General features: G+C 42.3%; 1 protein-coding gene and 1 pseudogene across 2 annotated transcripts; both read left to right on the top strand.

Annotated features, from left to right (window-relative positions):
- The first annotated feature begins 693 nt into the window (after window positions 1-693).
- LOC143604918 (protein TIC 20-I, chloroplastic pseudogene) lies at window positions 694-3,586 on the top strand (annotated as a pseudogene). Its single transcript, XR_013148384.1, has 3 exons — window positions 694-791; window positions 1,340-1,458; window positions 2,901-3,586. The product of XR_013148384.1 is annotated as a protein TIC 20-I, chloroplastic pseudogene (transcript).
- A 1,907-nt stretch (window positions 3,587-5,493) lies between these two features.
- On the top strand, window positions 5,494-6,432 carry LOC143604916 (uncharacterized). The gene is made up of 2 exons (XM_077081245.1): window positions 5,494-5,825; window positions 5,913-6,432. Exons 1-2 carry the CDS (start codon window positions 5,494-5,496, stop codon window positions 6,430-6,432), a joined length of 852 nt encoding a protein of 283 aa, XP_076937360.1.
- Window positions 6,433-13,478: the final 7,046 nt, after the last annotated feature.

Genomic DNA, 13,478 nt, shown 5'->3' with positions numbered 1-13,478 from the left:
ATTGTTATCATCTTAATTATTTATTTCTAAACCTTCTTATTTTGAGTGTAAATTTTATAAACTTTGTTAAAATTATTAATATTAGGTATTCCCCATTTATATGGTAAATAATAATTTAGGAGACCGAATCAAAGTGACATACAAAATATATACGAGGTTCATTAACAAATACACGATTTCCCGGGATGCTTGGTAGCCTCAATTGCATATACTGACCTTGGGAAGTCTGCCTAGTTTCTTGGCAAGGTCAATATCATCGGGGTGATCATGATGGCCCAACAGTTATGCTTGAGGCAGTCTCATCATGTGATCTTTGGATATGGCATGAGTTTTTTTAAGATGTCTGGTGCAAACAATGATATAGTTGTGATACATTCGCCCCCTATTTTTAACCACATCATAGAAAAAGTTGCACCTGACACCTCATATCCACGAATGATGTCAACTATGAATACGAGAATTATCTAGTCGACAGTATTTATCCAGAGTGGTCCACGTTGGTTCTTAGCTTTACGTGCCCGACTGACATTAAACATTAATATTTCAAAAAAAAAACAATAGTCGGCCAGAAAGGACATCGAAAGGTCATTCAATGTATTAAACAACCATTGGTCTATCATTAGACAATCGGCTCGTTTTCACCAAATGAATAATTTAAGAAACATAATGTGCACTTGTATTATCTTGGATAAAATGATATTGGAGGACTCTAGTAGAGCAATTTGTCAAGACATGTATAACGATGAGCAAGAGTCGATCTCAACACCAAACGATGATGAGAAACTTGCTAGGTTATTAAGAGCACGAAAAAGAGAAACGAACTATGGCTTCGATTGGATTTGGTTAAACATATTTGGAGGAACAAACAAAATGATGGCGACGTTTAAAAATAGTTATAATTTTTTTAGCTTTTATATATATGTTTTTAAATTTATTTTAGTTTGTTTTTTATTATTATAGTATTTTATTTTATTGGGGTTATTTTTTTTGTTTTATGAAAATAAAAGTTTAAAATCTCTCGGGTGTTAAACCATAGAGGGGCATTATAGTTTGGGGGTTAAAGCCACCACCATATTGAAGAGCGTAAGGGGTGGTTTGTGTAAAAACTCCAAAATAAATAAGTAAATAAAATTGGTTTATTTATTACTCCGTTATTACATTATCTTATTCTTATTCTTTTTATCCGTGCATAACCCTCATCGGAGATTTCCAGTATTGCCCACCGGCGATAAAAACAGGTCAATTCCATTCCATTATTTTCTTACTACATAAATTCGTTACATACCCAGAATTACCCCTATATATGATGTTTTAGTTTGCTGTTTAGTGTTTGTTTCAGTATGATTTTAAATATATATGGGGGGCAGTTGTTGAAGTTAAGATCTGAATGTGCTCATCATCCACACGCCCTCTCGGTATTGAATTTTCATCAGGAGCACAGATCTTTCTCTCCCCAAGGTTTGTAGTTTTAATCTGGTCTTTGCTGCTAACTCTTATTAATTAGTGCCTAGGACTGGCAAACGGGTCGGGTCAGGGGCCTGAAAAGGGTTATTTTTCGAAATCGCCATCTGGTAATGGGAGAAACATGTTTGAAGACTAATGAATTGTCATTTTCTTGATTATATATTCTGTAGTAACTAGTGATTGGTTAGCAGATACAAACCCTGAATTTGTACATGACACAATATCAATTGATTTTCATAATATTGTAAGCTGTGTTTCGCAACACACCTAGTTCTAATATACAAGTGTGCTTATATGTGTGTGTGAAAAAATCATTTGTCAGGAAGTTGAACTATACGGAGGTTTTTTTTTTTTATCTTTTAACATTCTAAGCTTCCAACCATAGCGAACTTGGTGTACATTTATGCAATCATCAAAGTATTAAAGATGCCATTAAAGTGAAGGGAATCATTTACATGAAAGACTAAAAGAGTTCGAGATGTCTACACGAATTCTAACGTATTTGAGAATATACACGTTTCTAAATAAAAAAAAATGGTCGGTGAAGAATCTGGTGTTAAAATGAAAGTTATATAGAGTGTCTTTAATATTATCCAAGGGTTTTTTTTATACCAATAGAAGTTGAAAGTTATATATATCAAAGAAGAGTTAAAGTGTGTATAAAGTTCAACTGTTTTTATATTAGTTTGTGCTTGCACTTGTGTTAACATCTATACACATGTTCTAAATAATAGATTCTCGTAGTGGTGAAAAGATCATTTAGGCATGCAAACGAACCGATCGTTCATTGAACCATTTGGCGGGAATTTCATTTATTTAATAAATGAACGAACATGAACACATGTCTTATTCGTTCATATATGTTCATGAATGTTCGTTTACGTTCATTTATGTTTGTTCGTTTACGTTTTTCTTTATGTTTGTTAGTTTACATTGTTTCTCGTTCGTTTCGTTTCGTTTCGTTTGTTAATACATTCATTTACATGTTTTAGGCTCATTACAATTCAGTCTAGCTTAAATAACCTTTTGGGCCCAACACATTGTTGTTCACATTTACTTTCAATTGATTATAGCCCAGTTATGTTTGTTCATCTATCTTCAGTTATGTTTGTTCACTTACGTTCATGAACTGTTCTTTAACATAAACGAATACGAACGTGTTAGTTTTTTTAAAGAACAAACACAGACAATAAAACCTTGTTCATTCAAAGATAAACGAACACGAATGTTGGCCCATTTACTTAAAATTGGTCCGTTCAGATTGGTTATTTTAAGGTGTAAAATCAAAAATTTTGCTAAAAGGCAAACGGGTCAAAACTCATCGGAAGAACATACTAATGTATTAAACCTTCTATTTAATTTGCTTCTAAAAATTGGATTCTTGTTCACCGATATAGTTTCTGTATAATTTACACACTAATCGCCTTTTTTTCTAGGATCTTCATTTACTCATCTGTCTGCTGCATCATCGCCACTCAACGGGCAAATCAGTCATTTCACTTACAAACCACCACTCAGGTTACCTAGAAGCCGCCACTCTACAATCACTCCACGAGCATCAAAGGATGCGGCCCCGTTTAGTTTCAAATTCCCGCCAATGGAGAAAAAACCGAGATGGTATTGGAGGACATTAGCATGCTTACCATACCTAATGCCACTTCATGAAACATGGATGTATGCAGAAACCGCATATCACCTTCACCCGTTTTTGGAATCTTTCGAGTTCCTAACTTACCCTTTTCTAAGTGCGCTCGGGGGTCTACCGAGTTGGTTTTTGATTGCGTATTTCATAGTTGCTTACCTGGCGGTTGTTAGGAGAAAAGAGTGGCCCCACTTTTTTAGGTTTCATGTGGTGTCGGGAATGCTGTTGGAAATTGCGTTGCAGGTGACAGGGACTGTGTGGCGGTGGCTGCCTGGTGCATGGTATTGGGGTAAGGCCGGGATGCATTTTTGGACTGCGTTTGCGTTTGCGTTTTTGTTTACTGTTTTGGAATGCATTCGGTGTTGTCTTGTTGGGATGTATGCGGATGTCCCGTTTGTGTCGGATGCGGCTTATATTCAAATCCCATACGAGTAAGATGGATGGATATTGTTGTTTGTTTAACATAACAGTGGGCTGCTGTTTTAGGTCTTTTGAATTATGTAAGCTTGTTTTAGACAATGTATTATTATTATTATTACTATTACTACTACTACCACCACCACTACTACCACTACTACGACTACTACTACTACTTTAGTCTCTAGTATCCCTACAAATATATTGGTCTATATAGAAGATGATGAAACCAATTGAGGATGAACTCACTTATGCTATGATTTTGGTGAGTAGGTTTTTCCCTGTTTTGATCAAACTGAATCAGCTGATTTTTGCTGGGTTTTCCTTCTCCTGCAAAATTATTATTATTATTATTATTATTATTGTTGTTGTTGTTGTTGTTGTTGTTGTTGTTGTTGTCTTTAAAACGACAAAAGTAGTTAATTAATCTAATACAAGTTTACAACCATGGACTCCTTTGACCCAACCCAATCCATTTGTCACCTCTAGTTATATCATCAAAACTGAACCATATAAATTTCAATCCGGTTTGAGTGTGGGTTTATGTTATGAGAATGAGATTATTAGAGGGGACACGAAGATCCAGTGGTCAAAAGACCTCATGTTGTGAGGGTGGTATTCAAGGTCATGTGTTCTATCTCTGTTTTTCATGTTTAGCCACCTCAACTCATTTCACAAACTCATTCAACAATTGCCTCCGTCCCTTAACATATGTTATAACCATCATTCTTCGAGTTTTTTTTACCAAAATGGGGATTGTGGGTAAAGTATTTACCAAAATGGGTTATTTCAAAAATATTTACTAAAATGGGTTAATTCTTAGTTATTTATTAAAAAAAGAAGACTTAATATTCCTATGCGTCTAACATCGCCGATCCTCCCATCCACCACCTTGAACTATGCCGAGTTTTCAGACCTCCATGGAATGGCTCGCTGAACCTGATTTAAGCACTCATCCAATCGTTGCCGTTAGAAGATGAAGAGGGTGGCCGTCTACTACGGTTAAATTTCACCCTACCCGAATCTTGGCACGGTCACGTTTGAAGAATTAATCTTGATAAAGGTTTAAAGTTTAAAGAGTTTGAGTTTGAGTCGGTTTAGTTTATTAAATTAGGAATAAGTTTTGGTTATTATTATTAATTTATTTGGTTTCCTAGTTTGAGTCTAATTAGGTTTCTTGATAAGCAAGTAAAGGTTTTAGTATAAATAGATGGTTTAGGGTTATTGTATTTTGTGTGGTTTTCGTTCTTAATAATATTGAAAGAGTCGTGAGGAGTTCTTACCAAATATCGGTGTTGTTCGTGTAGTCCAACAATTGGTATCAAAGCGGGATATAAAGAAAATAGTCGATAGAGCAAGAAGGAAACGTAGCAAGCTGCTCATTGAAAAAGTCATCGCATCATCGAATAAAAGAAAACTAAGCATACAAGCAAGGTGGTAAAAAAAATATACGTGAAGTCAAAAAGAATTAAAAGGAAGGCTAATGTGATGTCATCGTGAAGAAGGGACAATATAGGAAGTGATAATTAATTTAATATAACACAGTCTTAGAAAGAAAAAAAAAGGCAGAGAAGGTAACGAACAACAATTTAATTGTTTTTCAACAGCGTGAAGATTAAAAGAAAGTGTATTGGTGAAGAATAGGATCGAGCAAACAAACAGAAGAGTACGACAACCGAACCGAAGACGAGAGCAACAAAGAAGAAGACTGAACCCACCTGAGAAGACGGATTGCAATAGTGTAGCAATCAAACGACCGAGAAGAAGAATCAACGTCAATCTGTGTGATTCGTTGAGAGAGGAAACAACGTCAATCTGTGTGATTCGTTGAAAGAAGAAGACGTAACGTTAATCTGTGTGATTCGTTGAAAGAAGAAGCAGCGTAAATCTGTGTGATTCGCTGTGATCGTATCTGTGTGAGCGATCAAAGAGGACGATTTGTGTGACATTAAGAAGATTAGAAGAAAAGAATGGCTGATAATGCAAACAATGCAGGGAATGTCCCGGTCCGAGAAAACAACAATACCTCGTTTCAAGTACCAAAGTTGACAACAACGAACTACAACACTTGGACAATTCTAATGGAGTCAGTTTTGGATGCACAAGGGTTGTGGGAGACAATTAAGCCGGTAACCGGTGGGGCCGTTGATGAAAAGAAGAACAAGATTGCAAGAGCAATTCTCTATCAAGCCTTACCAGAGGATATACTCCTTCAAGTTGCTAGGAACCGAAGTGCGAAAGACATATGGGAAGCTTTACGTGTAAGGTTTCTTGGTGCTGACAGGGTCCAAACGTTTAGCAAGTTTAAGAAGAGAATTTGAGCAACTCCGAATGAAAGAAACAGATACGATTGAAGAGTTTGCTGGAAAGTTAGCGGATTTGTTTCAAGATATACTAGTCTTGGTTCAAATCTCGAAGATGAAGTGTTAGTGCGAAAGCTGTTAAATTCGGTGCCAAAGAAATATCTTCAGATTGTTGCTTCTATTGAGCAATATTCAGATCTTGACACTATGCCATTCGAAGAAGCAATAGGCAGGTTGAAGGCCTATGAGGAACGAATCAGAGAGCAAGATGAGACGGGTGATAACGATCAAAGTAAGTTGTTGCTAACTAAAACTGATGGACAGGAAAGTTCGAAGAATGAAGAAGATGTTTGTGAATGTTGTGGACGAGGGAAAAGTGACCATGGACGTGGCCGAGGTAGAGGACGTGGCGTTGGACGAGGTAGAGGTGGTCGGTTCCAACCCAGTGAAAATCAAAAGGAGAAAGGTAAGGGTCGAGGTAAAGCTCATATTAGATGCTATAATTGTCTCGATTATGGTCATTTTGCATATGAGTGCCCCGGGCCAAAACGGAAAGAGGAAGCTACTAATTTGGTTCGTGAAGATTTGGATCCAACACTATTTTGAAGAGTAACGAGTCCATATCAAGATTAAGGGGGTGAATGAAGAATTAATCTTGATAAAGGTTTAAAGTTTAAAGAGTTTGAGTTTGAGTTTGAGTCAGTTTAGTTTATTAAATTAGGAATAAGTTTTGGTTATTATTATTAATTTATTTGGTTTCCTAGTTTGAGTCTAATTAGGTTTCTTGATAAGCAAGTAAAGGTTTTAGTATAAATAGATGGTTTAGGGTTATTGTATTTTGTGTGGTTTTCGTTCTTAATTATATTGAAAAAGTCGTGAGGAGTTCTCACCAAATATCGATGTTGTTCGTGTTGCTCGATCCAATTAAGTCCAACAACGTTTGCTTTTCGTACATTTGGAAGAAAGAATCTATATCGGTGCATAATCCAAAAATAATTTTGACAATATTTTTCAAATTTCAGTAACCATTCATGTGATTCTTCCAATTTCAATAGACCTTATAATCTTGAATACATGTGAAGAAACACTAATCGACCCCGGGCAGATTACGGATAATCTGGGGGTTAAATAGATGTTTCCCACGAGGGTTGTGTCCGGCAAAGATGGTTGTTCTGATGACGTGCAAAACAGACACCGTGAGCTCGTCACTGAGAAGGGGGGGTACCTCCTTGTGACCACCCTCCGGCGTGAGAATCAGACTAGATTGCTCTTGAATATAAGTGTATATTAAGAGAAATAGCTAGAGAGAAGATGATGATACCGTTCCAAGGTGTTGGAGTATTTATAGCCGAAGGTAGGTTTCCAAGCAGGTACAGCCGGCTGAATAGTATTCCTGTTCTACCAACTGTGGGCTACGCACGTGCCATGCTGATGGTTGGTGGGTAGGCAGCGGCTGATGGTGACCAGGCCGGCTGTGTACTATTCCTTTTCCACCAACTGCAGGCTATGGACGTGCCCCGACAGGGGTTGGTGAGTAGGCAGCGGCTGATAGTGACTTTAAGTACTAGAGCGTGCTGCCCGTCGTACTGTTGTCAGTGAGCTGTCGCAGCTTTGGTCAGTTCTTTTGTCCATACCTTGGCAGGTACAGTACAAAAGATCCTCCAGTATCGTACGGACTGGCTCATTTGGGCGGGAGAATTCCCAGCTTTGGGCGGGAGTATTCCCGGCTTGCTCATTCCCTCTTCAGGTGACATTACTGAATTATTTGAGTTAGTGCCTTGTGCGTGTAGCCTTGCTGCGCGGGTAGCCTTCCCTGATGGCTAGTATCCGTAGCTGCGGGAACAGGCGGAGTACGTCACCATTGGGAGGCTTTTCCTGCGGGAACAGCTTGCGTATTGCGCGTAAGGACGTCGCGTCTCTGAGCATGGTTGGTCCTGCGGATCCAGTTGGTCTTTGCGCAGACGTCCCTCAGGAGTCTTGCGAGTTTAACTGCGCAGACGTCTCTTCGAGGTAAGTCTTGCGGGTCCAACCGCGAAGACGTCCCTATTCAAGGTGAGTCTTGCGGGTCCAACTGGGCTCTGCTGGGACCTACCTCTTCAAGTCCCCCCAGTCCAATATTCTTCTCATGAATTGTTAATAAGTGAGGTGAACTTTTGGACTTAAGCAAGGGGTTTTGAAAAGGGTTTAGTTTTAAGGTTTTCCATGGGGATTCTTCCCGCGGAAGTCCTAATGTCACGTGCAGAAATTCCCGACTTTTCTGCTTGATCTTTGGGTATGATGCGGGTAGGTCTGTAACCTCTTCGCAAGTCAGGAGCGTTGAGTTCCACTTGTGTAGATTCTCCATCAGGTTTTGGTAGTTTTGAACATAGTGATCAATTATGTTAAACAACCAATTCCATCTTGGAGCTTCAAACAATCTAGTTCTCAACGTTCCCGCTATGCGGGGATGTTATTTCCGTTTCCGCAAGCATGGCCCAGAAGATCCTTCTTGGTTTCAATTCCCTGCGGAGTGCTAAGTATGTGAAGGGTTTTGCCTTGACACTGTACCCGCACTCGTCTTATAGTTACTTTACTTCCAAGGTATTCCTGGCGTCAATTCCCTGCAGGTGCTAAGTATGTGAAGGGTTTTTCCTTGACACTGTACCCGCACCCGTCTTATAGTTACTTGGTTGCCGAGGTATTCTTGACTTCAATTCCCTGCAGGTGCTAAGTATGTGAAGGGTTTTGCCTTGACACTGTACCCACACCTGTCTTATAGTTACTTGGTTGCCAAGGTAAGGGGTATAGTCCCGCTTACTTTTGAATCTTTGTGACTTGCGTTATAAACGTCACATGACTTGCGCATGCATATTTTATTTTATTTTAGCAATTTTCCCAGTGTTTTGAGTAAGTTAACCGTTCGACGCGCGGTTGTCAATAGGTTAGTGTTCAGTTTCCTCTATCATGATTGTGCGGGTAGGACCGTCACTTTCATTTAGTGGGATGACCAATCTTCACCTATAACTGACCTGCGCGGAGGTTTGTCATTTTTTGTGTTTATGCGGGTTTTGCCGCCGTCCACACGCAACGACTTCTTTCCATATTTATGCGGTGAATACCGGCATACCGTCCGGAAAGTTTATAAATGCAAAGCGATCAATACAATGTGAAAGGAGAATCATTTCCATTAGAAGTGGCCCCAGGCCGTTTCTTTATAAGTTTGGAATTGATCTACATGTAACATTTGCGTAATTGAGCTCCATTCCATGTTCTTGGGATGGGGGTGCCATCGAGCCTTTCGAGCCGGTATGCGCCCTTTCCCAAAACTTCTTTGATAATGTATGGCCCTTCCCAGACGGGGGCCAGCTTTCCTGGGCGTTCTTGGTTCGAAGCCTCGTTGTTACGCAGTATGTAGTCTCCGACATTGAAGTTGCAGAGTTTTACCCGCGTGTTGTAGTACTTTTGCATTTGTCGCTTGTAGTTCTCTTCACGCACTGCGGCTAAGTCTCTGCGTTCTTCGGTTAGCATAAGGTCTAACCGTCTTTCCGCATCATTGTCCTCTGGATGAATCAAGACCCTTGGTGAGGGTAGACCAATTTCGACCGGGACCATGGCTTCCGTGCCATAAGTGAGGCTGGACGGGGTTTCTCCCGTACTTGCCTTTTTCATCGTTCTGTGTGCCCAAAGGACGTGTGGAAGTTCGTCCACCCAGCCGGATCTGTGTTCCAGTAATCTTTTCTTTATGCCGTCGACGATACTTCTATTTGCTCTTTCCACCTCACCATTACTCTGTGGGTGCGCCACTGAGGTAAAGGTGTGGGTGATTTGAAGTTCTTTCAGCCACTGTTGTAGCTTCTTGTCGGCAAAGTTGGTGCTGTTATCGCTCACCAAACTCTGTGGAAGCCCGAAACGACAAATAATAAATTCCCAAATAAATTTTTTGATATGTTTTGCGGTTGTTTGGGCTAAGGGTTTTGCTTCTATCCACTTTGTGAAGTAGTGGATGGCAACCACTAGAAACTGGACGTTCCCTGCTGCTGTGGGAAATGGGCCTGTCACATCGATGGCCCACTTCTGAAATGGCCATGAAGAGGTGACTGGAACAAGTTCATTCTTCGGGCGATGAGTGTTGGGTGCGTAGAGTTGGCAAGACCTACACTTTCTGATGTATGCCAGTGCATCCGTATGCATCCCCGGCCAAAAGTATCCCGCGTTGTTTAGCTTAGCTACAACTGCGCGTGGACCTGCGTGTATCCCACAGATGCCTTCGTGTACTTCCCTTAGGAGGTAGTCGGCATCTTGGTCGTCGACGCATCTGAGGAGTGGACCAAGAAAGTTACGTCTGTAAAGGATGTCATCGATGAGTTGATAGTTCAGTGCTTTACAGCGTAGTTTTCTTGCCTGTTTTTTCGACTCTGGTAGTATACCCGCCGCAAGGTAATTTATTATTGGTGTCATCCACGTTTCCGTGCCGGTTTGGATGACACAGACTTCCTTGTGTGGGACTGATGGTGCTCCAAGGAGTTCAATGCAGATGTCCTTTCCCAAGTGGGTGAAAGCTAATGACGCAAGCTTGCTTAACGCATCCGCAGATTTGTTTTCGCTACGCTTGACGTGTATGACTTTACAATCGTTAAAATCACGCATGAGGGTTTTTGCTTGAGCAAGGTACAGGCACATTGTGTCGTTCACGGCCGTGTACGTGCCGTTTATCTGATTGGCTACTAACATGGAATCCACGTGGGCTTCCAAGTTCTTTACTCCCATCTTACGCGCAATCCTTAGCCCGGCCAAGAATGCTTCATACTCCGCTTCGTTATTTGTACTTGGAAAATCCAGTCGAATAGCGTAAGTGTATTCTTGGCCCGCTGGGTTGGTTAGTTTTAACCCTGCGCCTGAGCCCTCGTTGCTGGCTGCTCCATCAGTGTAGAGTCGCCAGACATCATCGATGTCCTGTGCTGGAGAGGGTTGAGCCTCGTCCTGGCACTCTTTCTCCTGCGAGGCGGGGACTTCTGCAATAAAGTCGGCCAAGACCTGGCCTTTTATGGCTGGCCTCGGCTTATACTTTATCGCGTATTCTCCCAATTCTATTGCTCATTTGGCTAGGCGTCCCGACAGTTCGGGTTTGCCTAAAACGTTTGCAAGATTGAAGTTGGTGAGAATGGTGATTGGGTGACCTTGGAAATATCGTCTTAGCCTGCGTGAAGCCTGTACAAGTGCTAAGACTAATTTTTCCAAGGTAGAGTACCGGGTTTCGACGTCTGTTAGGAGACGGCTAACTTAGTAGATTGGCATCTGGATGCCTTTTCGCTCGACTAGCAGGACGGCCCCGGTTGCTCTATCTGTGGCGGAGAGGTATAGGATTAATTCCTCTCCCGCTTCTGGTGCTGTGAGCGTTGGGAGTTCGATCAAACGTGACCGAATTTCCTGAAAAGCTGCTTCCGCTTCTGGTGTCCAGCGGAAGTGCGTTTTCTTTAAACAGTTTCTCAGCGTTGACACGAATGGGAACGACCTATCCGCATGGTTTGCCAAAAAGCGGTTAAGTGCGACTAGGCGTCCATTCAGTGTCTGAGCTTGCTTGATAGTGGTAGGTGATTCCATTTTGATAATGGCTTCGACCTTTTCAGGGTTCGCTCTGAAGCCATCTTTAGTAACAATGACTCCTAAGAACTTCCCTTCTTCCATCCCAAAGGAACATTTGCTCGGGTTGAGATTCATGTTTATCTTTCTGAGTGTGTTGAATGTTTCTTCGATGTCTTTCAACATCGTTTCTGGGTCAAGGCTTTTGATGACCAGGTCATCCATGTAGACTTCCAAGTTCCTCCCAATTTGGGCATGAAACTCTTTGTCCATCAGGCGTTGGTATGTGGACCCGGCATTCTTAAGTCCGAATGGCATCATTTGATAACAAAATGTGCCATCGGGCGTCCGAAATGCGGTTTTGTCCTGATCGTCAACGGCCATGTGGATTTGATGGTACCCTTTATACGCATCAAGGAAGCATTTAAGGCGAAACGGTGCTAGCGAATCTACCTTAAGATCAATTTCGGGTAACGGGTAACAATCTTTGGGGCATGCTTTGTTCAAGTCTTTGAATTCTATGCACATGCGCCATTGTTTGTTAGACTTCGGTACCATGACGGGATTTGCAACCCATGTTTGATATCTGCTGACGCGTACGATGCCCGCGTCAAGGAGTTCCTTGACTTGGGTTCTACACGCGTTAGCTTGTTCCGCCCCCATTACTCTGCGCTTTTGTATGACCGGCGTAAAAGCCGGGTCACACTTGAGCTTATGCTCTGCCTTACTTCGAGGTACCCCAGTCATGTCAGCTGGTTTCCATGCGAAGATGTCAGCGTTTTTTTGTAGTAAGCGTTTGAGTAAGGTGCGCGTAGGATCAGTGACTGTTGGGCCAATGGTAACCGCCTGGTCGGGGTATTTGCCATTGAAGGCCCATTCTTCTGGTTCGATGATGGTCAATTTAGCCATCTTTGGTTTGGGTGTCGATGAGACAGATGCGATGCATACCTGGGGAATACCGGTGACCATCGCTACGCCCTCAGCTGTTGGCAATCCCATCATGACGTGGACTGAAGATACCACGACATTGAATCTTGCCATCCCATCTCTCCCGAAGAGAATGTCGTATGTGTGGTATGGCTTCCTCATTACGACAAAGTCCACGTCCTCTGTGCGGGAGTGTTTCCCGTCTGTGAGAATGACGGGGAAGGATAGGATACCTAGGGGGGTGTTTGTGCTGCCGTCAAACCCTTCCATCGAGGCGTAGACCGTTTCCAGGCGTTCTTTGTCTTCGTCGTCTAGCTTGTCGAAAAACTGCCTGTACATAACTGTTGACGAGGCGCCGTTGTCAACAAGAGTGCGGGAAGTGATGTAGTGCCCCAGCTGGCTTTTGATGACGATAGGGCCTTCTTTGCTGGGTCCTCCTGTCACTTGCGGGAAGCGCACCTCAGCTTCCTTCCATGCGCATGGTTCTGTCGTCCGTCTTTTTCTTCCTCTGATGTTACTATGAACCATGTGGATGCTGATGTCAACGGGCTTTCGTCCGTTGCTTTTGTATCGGTTGTCATTCTTCCTTCCATTCTTGATTGATGCCACAAGGTGTGTAAGTTTTCCATCCTTGACGAATGATTCAACAATATCCCTCAAGGATGTACACTTCTCAGTGGTGTGACCCTTTGTCCCGTGGAAGTCACAGTATTTGCTCTGATCCACGTCAGGTCGGTGCCGGACCGTTGGAGCTTTTGGCCATGGGAGTTTCTCAGTGGCAAATATCTCCGTGACGCTTTTGGTGAGCGGCGTCCACCGGGGGTGTCGGCTTGATGGGTGCGTGTTATCCCTTCCGCCTACTAAAAAGCGAGAGCTGGATGAGGTGTCAAAGTTTACCCTTGACTGCCAAATGCCTAGCTTCCTCTTTTTGTTTTGCCGGGCGGTCCGGACGTTGTTTTCTCTAGTCCTCTGCGCGTAGAGGTTTGTACTCTGGGGCGGATCCCCACCCAGTTGCTTCTCTGTCTCGGCAAAGCGCTTGGCTGCCGTCATGATGGCATCCCACGTGGATGGCATGCCATCTTTACCCGTCAACGTGCGGATGAGCTCTGGGTATTCGGCGCCCTGGATGAAAGAGGCGCGAACAAGATCTTCGCTTATAACGCCCA

This window comes from Bidens hawaiensis, unplaced genomic scaffold (assembly GCF_021521415.1).
Source record: "Bidens hawaiensis isolate Kalapana, Puna unplaced genomic scaffold, B.hawaiensis_p1.1 tig00067329_1, whole genome shotgun sequence".
In the NCBI taxonomy this organism is placed as follows: Eukaryota; Viridiplantae; Streptophyta; class Magnoliopsida; order Asterales; family Asteraceae; genus Bidens; species Bidens hawaiensis.
Note: the sequence above shows the minus strand (reverse complement) of the source record. Positions and strands in the feature narration are given on the sequence as shown.